Raw genomic sequence first — 20,099 nt, 5'->3', positions numbered from 1 at the left:
TTTAGGTATATGTGTCTGACTTACTTTATGAAAGCCAACAAACTGTATCCCGCCCATTATGAAAATCACACTGAAGAGGATCCACGAGGAACTTGAGATTTTATCGAAATCCCTGTTATCCTTTTTCTCCTCTTCCTTCTCTGACAGGTTCTCTTGCCGAAGTTCTTCAATTTCTTCTTCTATGTCTCTAGACACCTTTAACATTCGCAAGACTTAGTGGGGGGGGGGAGAATAAGAAATCAAATTATGAAATGAAAATGGAACCTGAAAGCCATTGCTGGTCCCAGCCCCTATTTTGCTCATCAAAACCAAGCTCGAAGACAGGTTTATGGACATATCCAGGAGGAGGAACCAATATGATTCAATAGTGGGGGTTTTGGGGATTTTGTTTTTGTTCAAATTAAATAAGAGATATCACTCAGCCATCAGTTTTAGGATAGAATAGGGAACATGAAATATCCAAGTCTATTACCTACTGTTGTGGTTAGCTCTGGCCCAGCTCCTGCCCCAAGGAATGTGGATGTGGGGGAGACATCCACATGCTGCAGGCCTGTTTTGCCCCCGGTGGAATCTGCTGATGAAGGCTCCTCTGACCAAGAAGACATGAGTGACAGGGAGGAGGAGAGTGTGGCAGACAGCTCAGAAGGAGATTAATTATCTAGCTCTTCCTTGGATTTGGAACCAGAGTTAATGATACAGCCACGCATGCGTAGAGCGATGCATAGGCAACACCAACTGAGAGATTATTATCAAAGAAAATGAGGCCACCTGTGGTTGGGTGGGGCTGGGGTGATTAGTGAGGCTGCTATAAAGAGCAGCCTGTGGGTTTGGCCATTGTGGAGGATTATCTGATCATTGTGTTTCATGACTGCTTTACTGACTTTGACCTTTTGTGTGCTGATTTTTCCCCGCTTTAAAACTAAACCAGAGCAAAGTGTGTTTCACTTTGTGGAAGAAGAAGGACTGTGAATTGCCTCACAGCTGCAAGCTAAGTATCTCAGAACTGATAAGGGACTTGTACCAATTACCAGTTTGTTTGGAGACGAGTGCTCTTTGCTATACAAAAAGAGGGCTTAGTTTAAGTGAATTTTCATTATAAAGAACATTGTTTTGAATTTACAAACGTGTGTGTGTCTGAAATTTGTACCTGTGAATTTTTGGGAGAAGTCTACCAGAGAGCCCGACAGAACAGTTACATAAGGGATATTATATTGCAATGGAATTGGCCCAAAGCGCACTGGCTGTATTACATAAATTTTTATTTGTTAATTTTATTTATATCTCACCTTTATTACTTGAGGTAGCAAACATATTCAGCACAATTTCCTCTTCCTATTTTTCCCAAAGAGCACCCCAATGAGGTGGCTTGGGCTGAGAGACAGTGACTGGTTCAAAGTCACCCAGTCAGTTGTCTTGGCAAAGGTGAGACTAGAATTCACTGTCTCCTGGTGATTAGTCCAAAGTCACCCAGCGAGCTCTCATGGCTAATGCAAGATTAGATTAGGCTCACGGGATTAGGCTCACAGTCTCCTGGTGATTGGCCCAAGGTTATCCATTTGCCAGGAGGCACAGTGGGTAGAGTGTAGTACTCCGGGCCACTAAAGCTGACTGCTAGATCTGAAAGTCAGTGGTTCAAATCTCATCACCGGCTCAAGGTTGACTCAGCCTTCATTCATTCATTCATTCATTCATTCATTCATTCATTCATAAGAACACAAGAACAAGGGGACACAATCTGAAGTTAGTTGGGGGAAAGATCAAAAGCAACGTGAGGAAATATTATTTCACTGAAAGAGTAGTAGATCCTTGGAACAAACTTCCAGCAGACGTTGTTGGTAAATCCACAGTAATTGAATTTAAACATGCCTGGGATAAACATATATCCATCCTAAGATAAAACACAGGAAATAGTATAAGGGCAGACTAGATGGACCATGGGGTCTTTTTCTGCCATCAGTCTTCTATGTTTCTATGTATGTTTCTATGTATGTTTCTATGTATGTTTCTATGTTTCTATGTTTCTATGTTTCTATGTTTCTATGTTTCTATGTTTCTATGTTTCTATGTTTCTATGTTTCTATGTTTCTATGTTTCTATGTTTCTATGTTTCTATGTTTCTATGTTTCTATGTTTCTATGTTTCTATGTTTCTATGTTTCTATGTTTCTATGTTTCTATGTTTCTATGTTTCTATGTTTCTATGTTTCTATGTTTCTATGTTTCTATGTTTCTATGTTTCTATGTTTCTATGTTTCTATGTTTCTATGTTTCTATGTTTCTATGTTTCTATGTTTCTATGTTTCTATGTTTCTATGTTTCTATGTTTCTATGTTTCTATGTTTCTATGTTTCTATGTTTCTATGTTTCTATGTTTCTATGTTTCTATGTTTCTATGTTTCTATGTTTCTATGTTTCTATGTTTCTGTTTCTTATTTATTTATTTATTTATTATTTATTTATTATTTATTTATTTATTTATTTATTTATTTATTTATTTATTTATTTATTTATTTTTTTATTTATTTATTTATTTATTCATATGCCACCCTTCTCCTTAGACTACGGAGTCTACGGAGAGGGGCGGCATACAAATCTAATAAATAATAATAATAATAATAATAATAATAATAATAATAATAATAATAATAATAATAGACTCAGGGCGGCTTACAACATGTTAGCAATAGCACTTTTTTTAACAGAGCTAGGCTATTTCCCCCACAATCCGGGTCCTCATTTTACCCACCTCGGAAGGATGGAAGGATGAGTCAACCTTGAGCCGGTGATGAGATTAGAACCGCTGACCTTCAGATCTACAAGTCAGCTTCAGTGGCCTGCAGTACAGCACTCTACCTGCTGCGCCATCCCGGCTCATTCTTCCATCTTTCCGAGGTGGGTAAAAGGAGGACCCAAATTGTGGGGGCAATATGCTGGCTCTGTTAAAAAGTGCTATTGCTAATATGTTGTAAGCCGCCCTGAATCTAAGGAGAAGGGCGGCATACAAATCCAATGAATAAATGTAAAAAAATAAAAGAAAAACAGAATAAATTTAAAAATTGAATAAAATTTGGCTTTCGTGGCTAAGGCAGGAAAACTATTGCTTTCTAGCCTGATAACCTAACCACTAGACTAGAGCAACCTGGTTCTAGAATTGTTATGATGATTTATATATGTTTCTATCCTTCCCAATGCTTGCATCATTACTATATTTAATCTGTATTTTCAAAGCATTCAAATTCAAGATTGAACCCAGACTTCATTCCTTAGAGGTGATATAAAGTCCTTGGATTTTCTTTTTTTTTAAAGTTTTGTTTCTTCAACCACATTGCAATTTTAGTTAATTAGTTAGTGTTCTGGACACTCACAACGTTTAGCTACTTGTCGATTGTGTACCTTTTTAAATTGCCCATCTTGCAATCAACTCTAAATAATCAACAAATCTAAAGATATTCATAAAAAACGTTTGAAAAATGAGAGAGTTAAAAGTCCATAACCAAGAAAACATAGATGGAACTCTCTTAACATCCTGGATTTAAGGCCAGAAAGAAAGTGCCAGATTTTTAAGACTTCTAAAGGGTGAACAAGGAGGGGACCATTAAAACAGACTCAAACTCAACCCGGATAATACGGAGTGGCTGTGGGTTTTGCCTCCCAAGGACAATCCCACCTGTCCGTCCATCACCCGGGGGGGGGGGGGAATTATTGACCCCCTCAGAGGGGGTCCGCAACTTGGGCGTCCTCCTCGATCCACAGCTCACATTAGAGAACCATCTTTCAGCTATGGCGAGGGGGGCATTTGCCCAGGTTCGCCTGGTGCACCAGTTGCGGCCCTATCTGGACCAGGACTCACTGCTCACAGTCACTCATGCCCTCATCACCTCGAGCTTCGACTACTGTAACGCTCTCTACATGGGGCTACCTTTGAAAAATGTTCGGAAACTTCAGATCGTGCAGAATTCAGCTGCGAGAGCAATCATGGGCTTTCCCAAATATGCCCATGTTTCACCAACACTCCGCAGTCTGCATTGGTTGCCGATTAATTTCCGGGCACAATTCAAAGTGTTGGTTATGACCTATAAAGCCCTTCATGGCATCGGACCAGAATATCTCTGAGACCGCCTTCTGCTCCACGAATCCCAGCGACCGATTAGGTCCCACAGGGTCGGCCTTCTCCGGGTCCCATCAACTAAACAATGTCGGTTGGCGAGCCCCAGGGGAAGAGCCTTCTCTGTGGTGGCCCCGACTCTCTGGAACCAGCTCCCCCCAGAGATTAGAACTGCCCCTACCCTCCTTGCCTTTCGTAAACTTCTCAAAACCCACCTTTGTTGTCAGGCATGGGGGAATTGAAACATCTCCCCCGGGCCTATATAATTTATGTATGGTATGTTTGTAGGTATGTCTGCTTAAAAATTGGGTTTTTTAACTATTTTAAATTTTAAATTGTATATTATTAGATTTGTTATGAATTGTTTTATTGTGTTGTGAGCCGCCCCGAGTCCACAGAAAGGGGCGGCATACAAATCTAATAAATAAAAATAAATAAATAAATAAATAAATAAAAACTCGCAGAGTTCACCTCCTAGGTTCCATAAGATAGCATTGTTTCACAGAAGAGGCCTGGAGCAACACTGTGAGGTCTGCTGGGGTTGGAAGAAACCAAAGGAGGCAAGGGATCCCTCAAGTATTCTTCTACTGTGCCATGTATGACAAGTAATAATCAACACCACTAATTGCACCCAGAAACCTACTGAGTTAGGCAAGACTTAATGAACTCCATCTGTATAGTCTGGAGGACAGAAGGAAAAGGGGGGACATGATCAAAACATTTAAATATGTTAAAGGGTTAAATAAGGTCCAGGAGGGAAGTGTTTTTAACAGGAAAGTGAACACAAGAACAAGGGGACACAATCTGAAGTTAGTTGGGGGAAAGATCAAAAGCAACATGAGAAAATATTATTTTACTGAAAGAGTAGTAGATCCTGGGAACAAACTTCCAGCAGATGTGGTTGGTAAATCCACAGTAACTGAATTTAAACATGCCTGGGATAAACATATATCCATCCTAAGATAAAATACAGAAAATAGTATAAGGGCAGACTAGATGGACCATGAGGTCTTTTTCTGCCATCAGACTTCTATGTTTCTATGAGTTGTACGTCCCAGATAAGTGGAGTTACATGGACATACTATGATGTTCCCAGAAGTTCATATCCTAAGCAGAAAGATTAGAATTTCCCTTTATTTATTTTATTTTATTTATTTATTTTGTCTAATACACAATTAGGGTTTTAGTGGGTATACTGTATATCTATAGACACATAGTAAAATACACGATAAAGGTTATAGAGGAGATACTCATAGTAAAATATATCTAAGAAATAATAGAAAAGAAGATATAGTAATAGAACATATCAATGAAAGAACAGAAGAAGAGATATAGGAATAGAAGAAAGGTATAGGATATATAGGAGAGCAATAGGACAGGGGACGGAAGGTACTCTAGTGCACTTGTACTCGCCCCTTACTGACCACTTAGGAATCTGGATAGGTCAACAGTAGATAATCTAAGGGTAAAGTGTTGGGGGTTTGGGGATGACACTATGGAGTCCGGTAATGAGTTCCACGCTTCGACAACTCTGTTTCTGAAGTCATATTTTTTACAGTCAAGTTTGGAGAGGTTAATATTAAGTTTAAATCTGTTGTGTGCTCTTGTGTTGTTGTGGTTGAAGCTGAAGTAGTCGCCGACAGGCAGGACGTTGCAGCATTTGATCTTGTGGGCAATACTTAGATCTTGTTTAAGGCGTCTTAGTTCTAAGCTTTCTAGGCCCAGGATTGAAAGTCTAGTCTTGTAGGGTATTCCTCCATTGCCATCGAATTACAGTTCCCCAAATTATAGAATAACAAAGTTAGATGGGATCTTGGAGCTCTTCTAATCCAACCCTACACCACTTCGGACAGATGGTTATTCAATATCTTCTTTAAAACTTCCACTGTTGAGCATTCACAATTTCTGGAAGCAAGTTGTTCCACTGATTAATTGTGCTGTCAGGGAATTTCTCTTAGTTCTGAGTTGCTTCTCTCCTTGATTTATTTCTACCCATTGCTTCTTCTTCTACCCTAAGGTGCTTTGGAGAATAGTTTGACTCCCTCTTCTCTATAGCAGGCTCTGAGATATAGAAACACTGCTATGATGTCACATCTAATCTTTTCATTACATATTTCCAATTCCAGCAACCTTTCTTCATATATTTTAGCCTCCAGTCCTCAAATCATCTTTGCTGCTCTTCTCTATACTCTTTCTAAGTCTCAACATCGTGCAGAATGCAGCTGCGAGAGCAGTCATGGGCTTCCCAAGATATGCCCATGTTACACCAACACTACGCAGTCTGCATTGGTTGCCGATCAATTTCCGGGCACAATTCAAAGTGTTGGTTATGACCTATAAAGCCCTTCATGGCATCGGACCAGAATACCTCCGGGACTGCCTTCTGCCGCAAGAATCCCAGTGACCGGTTAGGTCCCACAGAGTTGGCCTTCTCCGTGTCCTGTCGACTAAACAATGTCGTTTGGCGGGTCCCAGGAGAAGAGCCTTCTCTGTGGCAGCCCCGACCCTCTGGAACCAGCTCCCCCCGGAGATCAGAACTGCCCCCACCCTCCTTGCCTTTCGTAAAGTTCTTAAGACCCATCTTTGCCGTCAGGCATGGGGGAACTGACACATTTTCCCCGGGCCTATACAGTTTATACATGGAATGTTTGTGTGTGTGTTTGCTTTTAATACTGGGGTGTTTAGTGTTTTTTAAATTATTAGATTTGTTCTTACATTGTTCTTGTTATTGTTATGAGCCGCCCCGAGTCTACGGAGAGGGGCGGCATACAAATCTAATAAATAAATAAATTAATAAATAAATAATAAACATACTTTTTGCATCATGGTGACCAAAACTAGATGCAGTATTCCAACTGTGGCCTTACCAAGGCATGATAAAGTGGTATTTACAATTCATGTGATCTTAGTTCTATCCTTTTGTGTATGCAGTCTAGAAATGTATTGGCCTTTTTGCTCTTACTTCTTTTCAGTACATTTTAGAGTAATTTTACCTTTCCTTGCTTTCTCTTCATCTTCCTTTTGGATCAATAGATATCTAGGACTTTCAGGTATTATCGATAGTAGGAAGATCAAAGTCAAAGGAAATATTCCAGTCAAAAATAATAATACATACCAGCCTGCACAAGAGGACAAAACAGTAACATTGAATTACCTATGATTGACTTTTAATCGATGGAGTTTTCAAGTATAGTCTACGCACAACCACCTTTTTCAAATACAAGAAAGCACATATTTATAACATGCTGCCATTTATTTATTTATTTATTTATTCATTCATTCATTCATTCATTCATCCATCCATCCATCCATCCATCCATCCATCCATCCAACTATCTATCTATCTATCTATCTATCTATCTATCTATCTATCTATCTATCTATCTATCTATCTATCTATCTATCTATCTATCTATCTATCTATCTATCTATCTATCTATCTATCTATCTCTATCTATCATTTATCTATCTATCTATCTATCTATCTAACTATCTAACTATCTATTTATCTATCTACCTACCTACCTACCTATTTATTGGATTTATATGCCGCCCCTCTCCAAGGACCCATGGCAGTTTACAACATATAAAAGAGCAAAATAGCATCCTAAATCCAATTCATTTAAATTAATAATCTAAAAAACCTAAAACCAATTAAAAGATTCTAATTTCCATTCAGTCAACTAGCTCACAATATATTTGTCAGCCAGGGGGCAGTGTCTAGTGGCCCCAAGCCTGGAGGCATAAATGAGTCTTCAGACTCTTGAGGATGGCGAGGCAGGTGGGAGCAGTATGAATCTCTGGGGGGAGCCGATTCCATAGGACCGGGGCCACCACAGAGAAGGCTCTTCCCCTAGGTCCCACCAAATGACAATGTCTAGTTGAGGGGACCTGGAGATGGCCGACTCTGTGGGACCTAACTGGTCACTGCGACTCATGTGGCAGAAGGCGGTCCCACAGGTATTCTGGTCCAATGCTATGTAGTTAGCTCATGGTTAAAATACAATGTTCCCTCGATTTCCGTGGGGGATGCGTTCCGAGACTGCCCGCGAAAGTTAAATTTCCGCGAAGTAGAGATGCGGAAGTAAATACACCATTTTTGGCTATAGACAGTATCACAAGCCATCCCTTAACACTTTAAACCCCTAAATTACCATTTCCCATTCCCTTAACAACCATTTACTCACCATTATTACTGATACTCGTCATTGAATAAGACACTTAGTGATCCTAATATTTATAAACATAATTATTTATTAACAATAATTGTGTTTTTTTTTATTTGCAAAAATTATTAGTTTGGTGATGACATATGACATCATCGGGTGGGAAAACCGTGGTATAGGAAAAAACCCGCGAAGTATTTTTTAATTAATATTTTTTAAAAAACCGTGGTATAGGCTATTCGCGAAGATCGAACCCGCGGAAATCGAGGGAACACAGTACTCTAAATCCGGCTGTCAAACTGAGGGCCTAGATAGGGTTCTTAGATCAGGCCGAGCCTTGAAGCAACATATGACAGGCCTGCGGTACCTCTGTCAATGAAAACAGAGCTCAGGACCACCATTGGCAGAGGGTTATAGGAGGACATTGCAGCTTAAAATGGATCTCAGAAGCCCATTTTCTTTGGCAGAGCACTCGGGCCACCACAGGCGTCCCCAACAAAAGTGACATTGAACTGGACACACCCATCCTTACAAGTACTTCCCCATAACCCTAATGTAGCCCTCAATGAAATTGAGTTTGACACTCCTGTATTAGAGAACCATATCCTGCTCTAAATGGAATGGGAAAATATCCCACAGCCAACTCAGTGTGGTCAGCTCCCCATGGCCAACTCATTGGTGCAGTCTGCACTGGTTGCCGATAAATTTCCGGTCACAGTTCAAAGTGTTGGTTATGACCTATGAAGCCCTTCATGGCACCGGACCAGAATATCTCCGGGACCGCCTTCTGCCGCATGAATCCCAGCGACCGGTTAGGTCCCACAGAGTTGGCCCTCTCCGGGTCCCATCGACTAAACAATGTCATTTGGTGGGACCCAGGAGAAGAGCCTTCTCTGTGGCGGCCCCGACCCTCTGGAACCAGATCCCCCCAGATATCAGAGTTGCCCCCACCCTCCTTGCCTTTCGCAAGCTCCTTAAAACCCACCTCTGTCGTCAGGCATGGGGGAATTGGAATTTTTTCCCTTCCCCCTAGGCTTATAGAATTTATACATGGTATGCTTGTTTGTATGATTGGCCTCTTAAACTGGGTTTTTTAAGATTGCTTTTTAATATTGGATTTGTTACATTGTTTTCTTTATTGTTGTTAGCCGCCCCGAGTCTTCGGAGAGGGACGGCATACAAATCTAAATAATAATAATAATAATAATAATAATAATAATAATAATAATAATAATTGTAGCCAACTTGTTCTGGGACAACCCACTACTGCCAGCTCACCATGGGACAACTCACCGGAGGACAATTTAACAATTCAATTAAAAACACATACCTTTAAAAACACATACATACTTTAAAAAACACATACCTTTCTTGTATCCTCTGATTAAAAGAAAGGTCACTATCTGAGCAATCACGTTACCCAGCCTTACAAAGAAGTTTGTTAGCATGAGGACACCTCCCCTTATGGGTCTGGGAGAAATCTCAAAGAGGTATACGTATATAAGGCAGAGGTTTACACCTGGTGAGAATATAAGTTAAAAAATAATTCAGATATACATGGGACACAATGTAGAAAAATAAATTAAGAGAGCATTAGAAACCATGCAGATACAATCATTGCTCTTCACCCCAATCCATTCTACATAAAACTTTCTAAAATATCATTCCCACAGAGTTGACCTTCTCCGGGTCCCGTCGACTAAACAATGTTGTTTGGCGGGTCCCAGGGGAAGAGCCTTCTCTGTGGCGGCCCCAACCCTCTGGAACCAGCTCCCCCCTGAGATTAGAACTGCCCCCACCCTCCTTGCCTTTCATAAACTCCTTAAAACCCACCTCTGCCATCAGGCATGGGGGAACTGAGACAACTTCCCCAGGCCTATACAGTACTGTTTATGTATGGTATGTTGTGTGCATGTTTTTAAAATTATGGGTTTTTAGCTTTCTAATTATTGAATCTGTATTATATACTGTTTTCTGTTGCTGTGAGCCGCCCCGAGTCTGCGGAGAGGGGTGGCATACAAAATAAATAAACGAATGAACGAATGAACGAATGAACGAATGAACGAATGAACGAATGAACGAATGAACGAATGAACGAATGAACGAATGAACAAATGAACAAATGAACAAATGAACAAATGAACAAATGAACAAATGAACAAATGAACAAATGAACAAATGAACAAACAAACAAACAAACAAACAAACAAACAAACAAATAAAATTCTGCCCTATACAATCTTTGGGGAGATCATTGTCTGAGTTTGAATCCCAGAAGGGAATCCTAGAAGGCTAGGTGATGAGAGCTAAATAGCTTGAAATAGACCTATACTAGTCTCCCTTTATCTCTTTGTCGGTAAACATAAATTCAACACAAAAATATTTTGTTCCAAAAGCGACTGCTGGCGAAGGCTCCTGGTTTGGGGCTGAAAGGAGAAATAAGCAGTACACTCCATCCAATAATTGGGTGGACCAAGTTGCCCTGAGAGACTGGTCTTACCAGAAAGAAATACTTATTGAACCACTGCTACCATGTCACCCTTAGCCTTTCTTTTCTACAGACTATCCGTACCCAAATCCTGCAACCATTCTTCATATATTTTATATTACAATCATATATTACAATATTTTTGTTGTTTTATGAGTCTTTTGAATGGTTTTTTTCGCTTTCCAAGATTTTTTATTGGGGATAATTTTAAGGCAAAACTCAATCTTAATGTCACCTAGTGACACACTGCTCCTCTGCTCGCTCCTGCATTGTCTTTATTGCTGTGGCTGCCCCAGCTTTGTGCCAGCCACAATGGCAGATGCTGGTCCTCACCATCGGGTTAAGAGGTTTTTCCCTGGGTGGAACAGGAAGGTTGCTGCTCTCTGTGACATACCTGGCATCCCTCTGTCCTTCTCCTCCCTTCCAGGGTGGCTCTGGCCCTTCTGGAGACTCTCCAAGGAGAAGAGTTCAGCATGGGATCGCAGAGCTGCGATCCCTGTTACTGGTGCCACTACAACCAGGAACTGGAAACCCATTCTTCATATATTTTAGTCTACAGGCCTTTAGTCATCCTAGTTGCTCTCTACCATATATATGTATATGTGTGTCTTAGATTATTACTCGGTCTCTGATCAAGTTACCTGAAAGGCATGAAACATTTCAGCCCTGACTGCTTTTCTTTTAAAAGATACACAAAATCATGACTCTACTCACCTACACATATCCCATTAAGCAAATGTGCACACATGGTGAGTTCATAAGGACACATCATTGTTTTACAAGCGAAAAGGATGACCGAGATTATGGACAAAATATTAGTTACCACCATAGACCCTTTCCTAAAAAAAGAAAAAAGAAAAAAAAAGGGTAACAAAGTGAAAAATAAAATTAACGTAAATCAAAAGAACTACAATGAGCTTACTACAATAGTAACAGCTAATGGGTGTTTTCAATAGCTCTTCTTCCCCATAATTAGTAGCGGGTTGCTTCTGGTTATAGTAAAGGATGCCTCATAGGGATCGATCACTGTGCTGCATGTGCAGCTTCAGTAATCTTGCACACGTACAAACGCGTGTATCACAGCATGTTTTCGCTTCTGCACTTGCACAGGAAGCTGGGGTGGCACAGCAGGTACAGTGCTGTACTGCAGGCCACTGAAGCTGACTGCAGATCTGAAGGTCAGTGGTTCAAATCTCATCACCGGCTCAAGGTTGACTCAGCCTTCCATCCTTCCGAGGTGGGTAAAATGAGGTCGCGGATTGTGGGGGCAATAGACTGGCTCTGTTTAAAAAGTGCTATTGCTCACATGTTGTAAGCCGCCTTGAGTCTAAGGAGAAGGGCGGCATAAAAATCAAACAAACAAACAAATAAATAAATAAATAAATAAATAAATAAAAATAGAAAAATAGAAAAATAGAAAAATAGAAAAATAGAAAAATAGAAAAATAGAAAAATAGAAAAATAGAAAAATAGAAAAATAGAAAAATAGAAAAATAGAAAAATAGAAAAATAGAAAAATAGAAAAATAGAAAAATAGAAAAATAGAAAAGTAGAAAAGTAGAAAAGTAGAAAAGTAGAAAAGTAGAAAAGTAGAAAAGTAGAAAAGTAGAAAAGTAGAAAAGTAGAAAAGTAGAAAAGTAGAAAAGTAGAAAAGTAGAAAAGTAGAAAAATAGAAAAATAGAAAAATAGAAAAATAAATAATAATAATAATAAAAAAAATATATAAAATTACACAAGAGGATGAGCTCGTGTGTGAGATTCCAGCAATTTTTTAACTTCCACACATGCATGGGAGCAAAAAAAAATTGATGGAATCTTGTGGGTACGTGGGCCCCCATGCAAGATTTTCCTTCCTGCACATGCTCAGTAGCAAAAACATGTTGTGACGTGCACGCACATGCAAGCTAACTGAAGCTGCACCCGCAGTGCACTGGAAGCGGCAGTAACAGGAATCCACCCCTGCCTAAAATGATATGTTTCTTTGTCCCAGCATTGTTTTTCTTCAGATTATCCATTGCTGGTTGCAAAGAGGAGAAAAGGTTGAAAAAAAGGACATTGTTTCTCCGATTGGATTATACCACAAATTCTAGAAAAAGTATCCCTGCATTGAGAGTGATGTCCACCTACCTGCCAAATTTGTCTGCCATGTAGCCAGATACAAGTGATCCCACTAAGGCTCCAAGTGGGAATAAGTCAAGGGCAATGTTCATGAAGAACATCTGGGCAGATGCGTCAGGCAACTGGCTTGGATCTGACACATTATAAAAGAAATGAATGAGCTAAGGAAAGAAGGACAGAGATTGGTTCTTAGAAGTTTTTTTTTAACATTGTTTATCTCAGTAAGATTAATATTGAGTCAGATTCCTCTTGGACAAACTTGGACAAACTGTAAACTAGATGAGAAAGTTGAAAAATATCCCAGAATAATGCAAAAGGCAAAATGTTTAGTATACAGTGATCCCTCGATTTTCGCGGGTTCAAACTTCGCGAAACGGCTATACCACGGCTATTTCAAAAAATATTAATTAAAAAATACTCCACGGGTTTTTTTTTCTATACCACGGTCTTTCCCACCCGATGACATCATACGTCATCACCAAGAGTCACTTCTCTCTCTCTCTCTTTCCTGTCATTCTCTGCTTCAATCATTTTCTCATTTCTCTTTTTTTCTCCCCTTTTTTCTATAATTTCTCTCTCTCTACCTTCCACTCTTCCCCCTCTTGCTCCCTCTGTCTCTCTTTCTCACTCTCTCTCTCTCTCTCGCTCTGTCTGTTGCTCTCTCTCTGTGAGAATGCCTGCCCTGCGTCTCCTGCAGCCCCCTCGCTGACAGCTGGGACGAAAGCGCTCTCAGCTAAGGGACTGCGAGAGGGGTGGGGCAGGCATTCTCAAAGCGCTCAGAGTGGCTAGCGGCCGAATGAGGAGAACAAGAAGCTGTAGCCGCCAGCACTGCTGCAGGAGGACCCATGCCCCAAGAAAGCCGGTGAGAGGGGCGGATCGGGCGGGCGGGAAGTAGCGGCGAGGGGGCCGGAGGCGATGGGGGGGCGGGGACGGCCTACATTCAAAACAATCTTTGCCGGCCTCCGCACTTTCGTCGCTCCCTGCCCCCAACTTCAAGCCCGGCTCCTTGCGCGGCCTTGGAAAAGGGTGAGCAGGGGTAGTTTTTGGCTGTCCATAGCCAAAAATTGTGTTTTTACTTCCGCATCTCTACTTCGCAGAAATTCAACTTTCGCGGGCAGTCTGGGAATGCAACCCCCACGATAATCAAGGGATCACTGTAGTTCGTAAACGTGAGAAACATCAATGAAGTTTCCAGAAAGTGACATTAATATAAACAATAAATTCCTCAAGTGAAATGTTGAGGGCAGTGAAACATCTGGATAACTGTAGACCAGGGGTGTCAAATTTGATTTCATTAATGGCTGCATCAGGGTAGTGTTTGACTTTGGGGGGGGGAAGCAGGGGGGGCATGACTAGGTTGGGTGTGTTCAGTTTGATGTCATATATCAGGGACATCTATGGGGCCCATGTGTGGCCCTCCCAAACTCTGTTTTCACTTGCAGAGGCACCATTGGCCAGTCCTTTGCTGTTTCCAGTAGTGACTCCATGGGCCAGATCTAAGCACCCCAAGGGCCAGATTCGGGCCCCGGGTCTTGAGTTTGACACCCTTGCGGTAGTCCCTAGAATTAATGGCCCAATGGAAAGAGGAGATGTACACAACCTTATGATTAAAAAGATTTTCAAAACCAACTTTAAATGATGGGGTCCTTGACGCTCTCTGAGTTTGGTTGTTTTCCTGTAGATGTTTCATTAGCAAACTAGATCACTTTCAATTCCTTGATTAGGCTGTTAACTTTACTGTTGGTTTTACTTGGTAGGGCCTTTATTAGGGTATTGTGTACTTCTTGATTGGTGTTAATAATTGCTCATCTGGCTGTTGATTGCTGGTGTGGAGGTGTTTTTGCCTTTTAGTTTTCTATTTAGGTTTTTCATTGTCTCTTTTCAATGGTGTGTAGATTTTCTTTATTTATTATTCATTCATTCATTCATTCATTCATTCATTTATTCATTCATTCATTCATTGTTAGAGTTGAAAGGGACCATGAAGGTCATCAGGTTCAACCCCCTGCCTGAGCAGGAATCCTAGAGCACCCCAGTCAAGTAGCAGTCCAATCTCCTCTTGAAAGTGTCCAGAGTTGGGGAGTTCACCACCTCCACAGGCAGGTTGTTCCAATGGTTGATCGCTCTGACCGTCAGGAAGTTCTTCCTTACTTCTAGGTTGAATCTCTCCTTGGTCAGCTTTCAGCCGTTGTTCCTCATTCGGCCCTCTGGTGCTCTGGAGAATAGAGTGACCCCCTCCTCTCTGTGGCAACCCCTCATATACCTGTATACAGCTATCATGTCCCCTCTGGCCCTCCTTTTCTCAAGGCTATCCATGCCCAGTTCCCGCAATCTCTCTTCGTAAGTTTTGGTTTCAAGTCCCCTAATCATTTTGGTTGCTCTTTTCTGCACCTTCTCCAGAGTTTCAATGTCTCTTTTGAAGTGTGGTGACCAGAACTGGATGCAGTACTCCAGATGTGGTCTGACCAGGGTGTAGTAGAGTGGTATTAATACTTCCCTGGTCATGGAGTGTATCCCTCTGTTGATGCAGCTTAGGATGGTGTTGGCTTTTTTGGCCGCTGCTGCACATCGCTGTCTCATGTTTAGTTGATTATCCACCAAGACTCCAAGATCTCTTTTGCAGTTACTGCTGCTAAGTGGGGCTTTTCCCAGGCTGTATGTGTGTCTAGGTGTTTTTTTTTTACCAAGGTGAAGGACTTTGCTCTTGTCGACGTTGAACATCATGTTGTTAGTGTGGGCTCTATGTGCCTGTAGATGGCTGAATTCTCAGGAGCAAGGAACAACCAACTCAGATAAACAAGTAAACAGCAAACAACAGCCTAATGAAGAAATTACCATACTTCTATATTAGTGGCAAGGCAAGTCACTAGTATATAAAATGTCAGCTAAAACAACACTCTTCTAGTATTGATGGTTGGTGATGAAAGGTCCACAAAGAAAACAACCAACCTCAGAAAGCAACAAGGGCTTCACAACTCAACCCTGAATACAGATATTGTTTTCCATCCAAAACTCAAATTAGTCTGATCCATGACATCAACTTGACTCCAGAATTCAGCATGGGTTTGAAACTTAAAATTCAGAACTGGTAATGGAAAAGCTTTCTGCCCTCCAGGAGATAAAACGTAGGTTGGTTTTATGGTTCCAAGTTTTGTTTTGTTTTGTTTTGTTTTGTTTTGTTTATTTGCAGATATTAACATGTTAAATGTGGAACCAGAAGCAGTATGTTCTGTCCCACATTTGGGTAGATCAGGTTGCCCTGATAAACTGGTCTAACTGGGGGGGGGGAAACCACTTAATTTCAACAGCTTGCGGGCACCAAGAAAGGTCACTCACCGCATTGTTTAATTCATCAAGGGCAAAGATGTACAACTGGGTATCATCAGAATATAATCATATTTCATCCCAATGGTGAAGGAGGATCACCTGCAGCAGTTTCGTGTAGGTCAGTGGTCTCCAACGTTGGTAACATTAAGACTCGCAGACTTCAGTTTATTTATTTATTAGTTTGTTTATTTGTTTATTTATTTATTTATTTATTTATTCATTCATTCATTCATTCATTTATTTATTTGTATGCTGCCCCTCTCCGCAGACTCGGGGTGGCTAACAACAATAAAAAGGCAATGTAAACAAATCTAATATTAAAAAATCTAAAAACCCCAATTTAAGAGATCAGTCATACATACAGTCGTACCATACATAAATTTTATAAGCCATGGGGAAGGGAATATTTCAATTCCCCCATGCCTGATGACAGAGGTGGATTTTTAAGAGCTTACAAAAGGCAAGGAGGGTGGGGGCAACTCTGATATCTGGGGGGAGTTGGTTCCAGAGGGTCAGGGCCGCCACAGAGAAGGCTGTTCCCCTGGGTCCCGCCAAACAACATTGTTTAGTCGATGGGACCCGGAGAAGGCCAACTCTGTGGGACCTAACTGGTCGCTGGGATTCGTGCGGCAGAAGGCGGTCCTGGAGATATTCTGGTCCGGTGCCATGAAGGGCTTTATAGGTCATAACCAACACTTTGAATTGTGAACAGAAACTGATCGGCAACCAATGCAGACTGCAGAGTGTTGGAGTAACATGGGCATATTTGGGAAAGCCCATGATAGCTCTCGCAGCTGCATTCTGCATGATCTGGAATTTCTGAACACTTTTCAAAGGTAGCCCCATGTAGAGAGCATTGCAGTAGTCGAGCCTCGAGGTGATGAGGTCATGAGTGACTGTGAGCAGTGACTCCCGGTCCAAATACGGCCGCAACTGGTGTACCAGGCGAACCTGGGCAAACGCCCCCTCGCCACAGCTGAAAGATGTTTCTCTAATGTGAGCTGTGGATCAAGGAGGACGCCCAAGTTGCGGACCCTCTCTGAGGGGGTTAATAATTCCCCTCCCAGGGTAATGGACGGACAGATGGAATTGTCCTTGGGAGGCAAAACCCACAGCCACTCCGTCTTATCAGGGTTGAGTTTGAGTCTGTTGACACCCATCCAGGCCCCAACAGCCTCCAGACACCGGCACATCACTTCCACTGCTTTACTGACTGGACAAGGGGGGGAGATGTAAAGCTGGGTATCATCTGCATACTGATGATACCTCACCCCATGCCCTTGGATGATCTCACCAAGCGGTTTCATGTTCCCAGAATTCCTCAGCCAGAAAAGAAAACCAGCAAAGCTGGCTGAGAAACTCTAGGAATTGGAGTCTGCAAGTCTTAAAGTTGCCAAGGTTGGAGACCTCTGTGTAGATGTTTAACATGAGCAATGTGACACCGAATCCCAAATCCATGTAAAGAAATTTATTGGAAAAGCAAAGTAACGGGCTCATTTTATAGAAGAAGAGTTGATCTCTTCTTCTCTAAAAGATGTGTTGCTTGACCAACAACGCCTTCTTGAAGACAGTATCAACTTTTCATGTTGCTTTTCTTACCACTTCAGGAGTGTAAAGAATCCATCCGTAGAACCCAAAATGCAGAGAGATCAGGTAGCAGGTCAGCACAGTGTAAATAAAGTACTTTGATACGCCCTGAAGGGGAAAATAGCAGCTCTTGTAAGGGGAGTTATTGTGCCTACAGAGTTAAAAGAGTTAATTACACAAAGCAGAGAGATGCACATGTGGGCAGACAGAAAGGCGAAGAAACAGACAGACAGACAATCTAAAATAGACATGACAGAGGATGATGGATTATTTGATTAGTTCTTAAAACTAATCTGTATTTTAATCCACTCTTTTTCAAAGGTTGGTGATCATGTAATGCTGTCTATTTCAGGTCATATGAAACACTAGGCATCTATTAATGATAATATCTTATCTTACATAACCTTGTCCTATACCAACGCAGAATCCTTGGATATAAACATCAAAGTAGATAGCTAATAATAATAAACCAGCAGATTAGATAAACCACCTTCCAAGCAGTGTTGAGTTCCTCCATGTCTTTCGTAGGGAGCTATGAGCATTCTGGATCACCTGTTGGGAAATGAGAGGATCCTTGAGAGACATAAGATAAGCCACTAGTAAGGAGGCTCTCCTCTGCTCATTTAGAAAGGATGTATAGCTTTACAAACTTAGCTCCTAAGAATTGGAATGTGCCTTTGCATAGCAGCATCCTAACCGTGACGATCTTCCCAGTGTAAGAAGAGAAACAACGATTTACTAGTTTGAAAATCAAAGCCTTGAAAAGAGAGTTTTTTGGAGTCGCTTCAGCTTGACCAGAACATGTATATATGTATTTATTATTAGACTCTTACGATTTTATAATAATTGTAAATAAATAATCCGAAAGCTGATTTTTTTTCTTTTTCTTTTCTCATCCAAGAAGAATCTTCAAAGAAAAAAATTTCAAAGAAAGTCCAGTTACCACTTGAGTTAAAAAAGCAGCTTTGGGACTTGGAAGACTGAGGATCTCCATGGACTTGTAAATAAATAACACATACAATGACCTAAAGCCATGGAATTAATCTTAAGGGAACCCTCTAAATTGCTTCAATCTTCCAGAGAAGGACGTCAAAATGAAGAAGCCAAAGACCTAGACTTACCATCCCTTCCTTGTGCCATTGACTTGGAGACAAGTTCTGATAAGCCCTGAGGATTTTCTTTGAAACAATGGCCAGGAATTCTAAATTCTAACATTCGCTCAGGAGCCAATCAGACAAGAGCGGTGACAAAATTCCAGGAAGACCTGTTGACAGTTGGGAATTCAGAATAAAATCCCAATCTGTTGTAAAGGAACTGAGTCAGACTTTTGCTGGGTATTTCTTTATCAAGTCTTAAGGCCATCATTCACAATAGAAAGTCACCCAAAGTTACCATGCAAAAGTTACAATGGCGGGAAATGTGACGGAGCTGGGAGTCAGGTTAAATGCATGTCTCGCTTCTCTCTTGCCCAATCCCTCCCCATCTGCCACTCCCAAATTGAATCCAATTTGGGCAGGAGCAAGGAAGCCCTGCCATGCCCGGCGATGGGGGGAGCGAAGAGACAGCAAGGTGAGCCCTGTCTCGCTCCATTCATTTTACTTCTCCGCTATACCACCTGCCACCCCTCTCAATAAAGAGATGGTGTGGAAGGGAAGTAGCCAAGCTTCTGTTGCCATTGGGGTATGTGCAACAAGACTGGACTCCTCTTGCCATCTTATTTATTTATTTATTTATTTTATTTATTTATTTTTTCATTTGTCCAATACACAAATACATAGGAAGAAAAATAGACATGTAGTAATATATATAGGGGTAAAGTGAACTTAGAGGAGAGGATATATGAAAGAAAGAAAATATATATGATAAGCGAGAGAAAGGAAGACAATTGGACAGGGGACAAAAGGCACAACGGTGCACTTATGTACGCCCCTTACTGGCCTCTTAGGAACCTGGAGAGGTCAATCATGGAGAGTCTAAGGGAGAAATGTTGGGGGTTAGGGGTTGACACAATTGAGTCCGGCAATGAGTTTCACGCTTCGATATCTCGATTGTTGAAATCATATTTTTTACAGTCAAATTTGGAGTGGTTCGTATTAACTTTGAATCTGTTGCGTGCTCTTGTGTTGTTGTGGTTGAAGCTGAAGTAGTCATTGACCGGTAGGACGTTGCAGCATATGATCTTGTGGGCAATACTCAAATCGTGTTTTAGGCACCGTAGTTCTAGGCTTTCTAGACCCAGGATTGTTAGTCTATTTTCGTAGGATATTCTGTTTCGAGTGGAGGAGTGAAGGGCTCTTCTGGTGAAATAT

At 41.2% G+C, this 20,099-nt stretch overlaps 1 protein-coding gene across 1 annotated transcript in view; it reads right to left on the bottom strand.

Moving 5' to 3' along the window:
• The window catches only part of LOC139165232 (solute carrier family 2, facilitated glucose transporter member 5-like), a 34,158-nt gene extending 15,851 nt beyond the window's left edge, over positions 1–18,307 (bottom strand). Inside the window, exons 1-7 of the mRNA XM_070748333.1 lie at positions 18,281–18,307; positions 17,803–17,898; positions 12,886–13,037; positions 11,473–11,597; positions 9,637–9,789; positions 7,098–7,223; positions 25–212 (exon numbers count right to left, since the gene is read on the bottom strand). Of these exons, the coding sequence (XP_070604434.1) occupies positions 25–212; positions 7,098–7,223; positions 9,637–9,789; positions 11,473–11,597; positions 12,886–13,037; positions 17,803–17,898; positions 18,281–18,307 (867 nt within the window). The remainder of the gene's footprint in view (positions 1–24; positions 213–7,097; positions 7,224–9,636; positions 9,790–11,472; positions 11,598–12,885; positions 13,038–17,802; positions 17,899–18,280) is intronic.
• Positions 18,308–20,099: the final 1,792 nt, after the last annotated feature.

The sequence above is a fragment of the Erythrolamprus reginae genome, chromosome 3 (assembly GCF_031021105.1).
Source record: "Erythrolamprus reginae isolate rEryReg1 chromosome 3, rEryReg1.hap1, whole genome shotgun sequence".
In the NCBI taxonomy this organism is placed as follows: domain Eukaryota; kingdom Metazoa; phylum Chordata; class Lepidosauria; order Squamata; family Dipsadidae; genus Erythrolamprus; species Erythrolamprus reginae.
The sequence above is the reverse complement of the archived record's forward strand: the minus strand, read 5'-3'. Positions and strand labels throughout refer to the sequence as shown.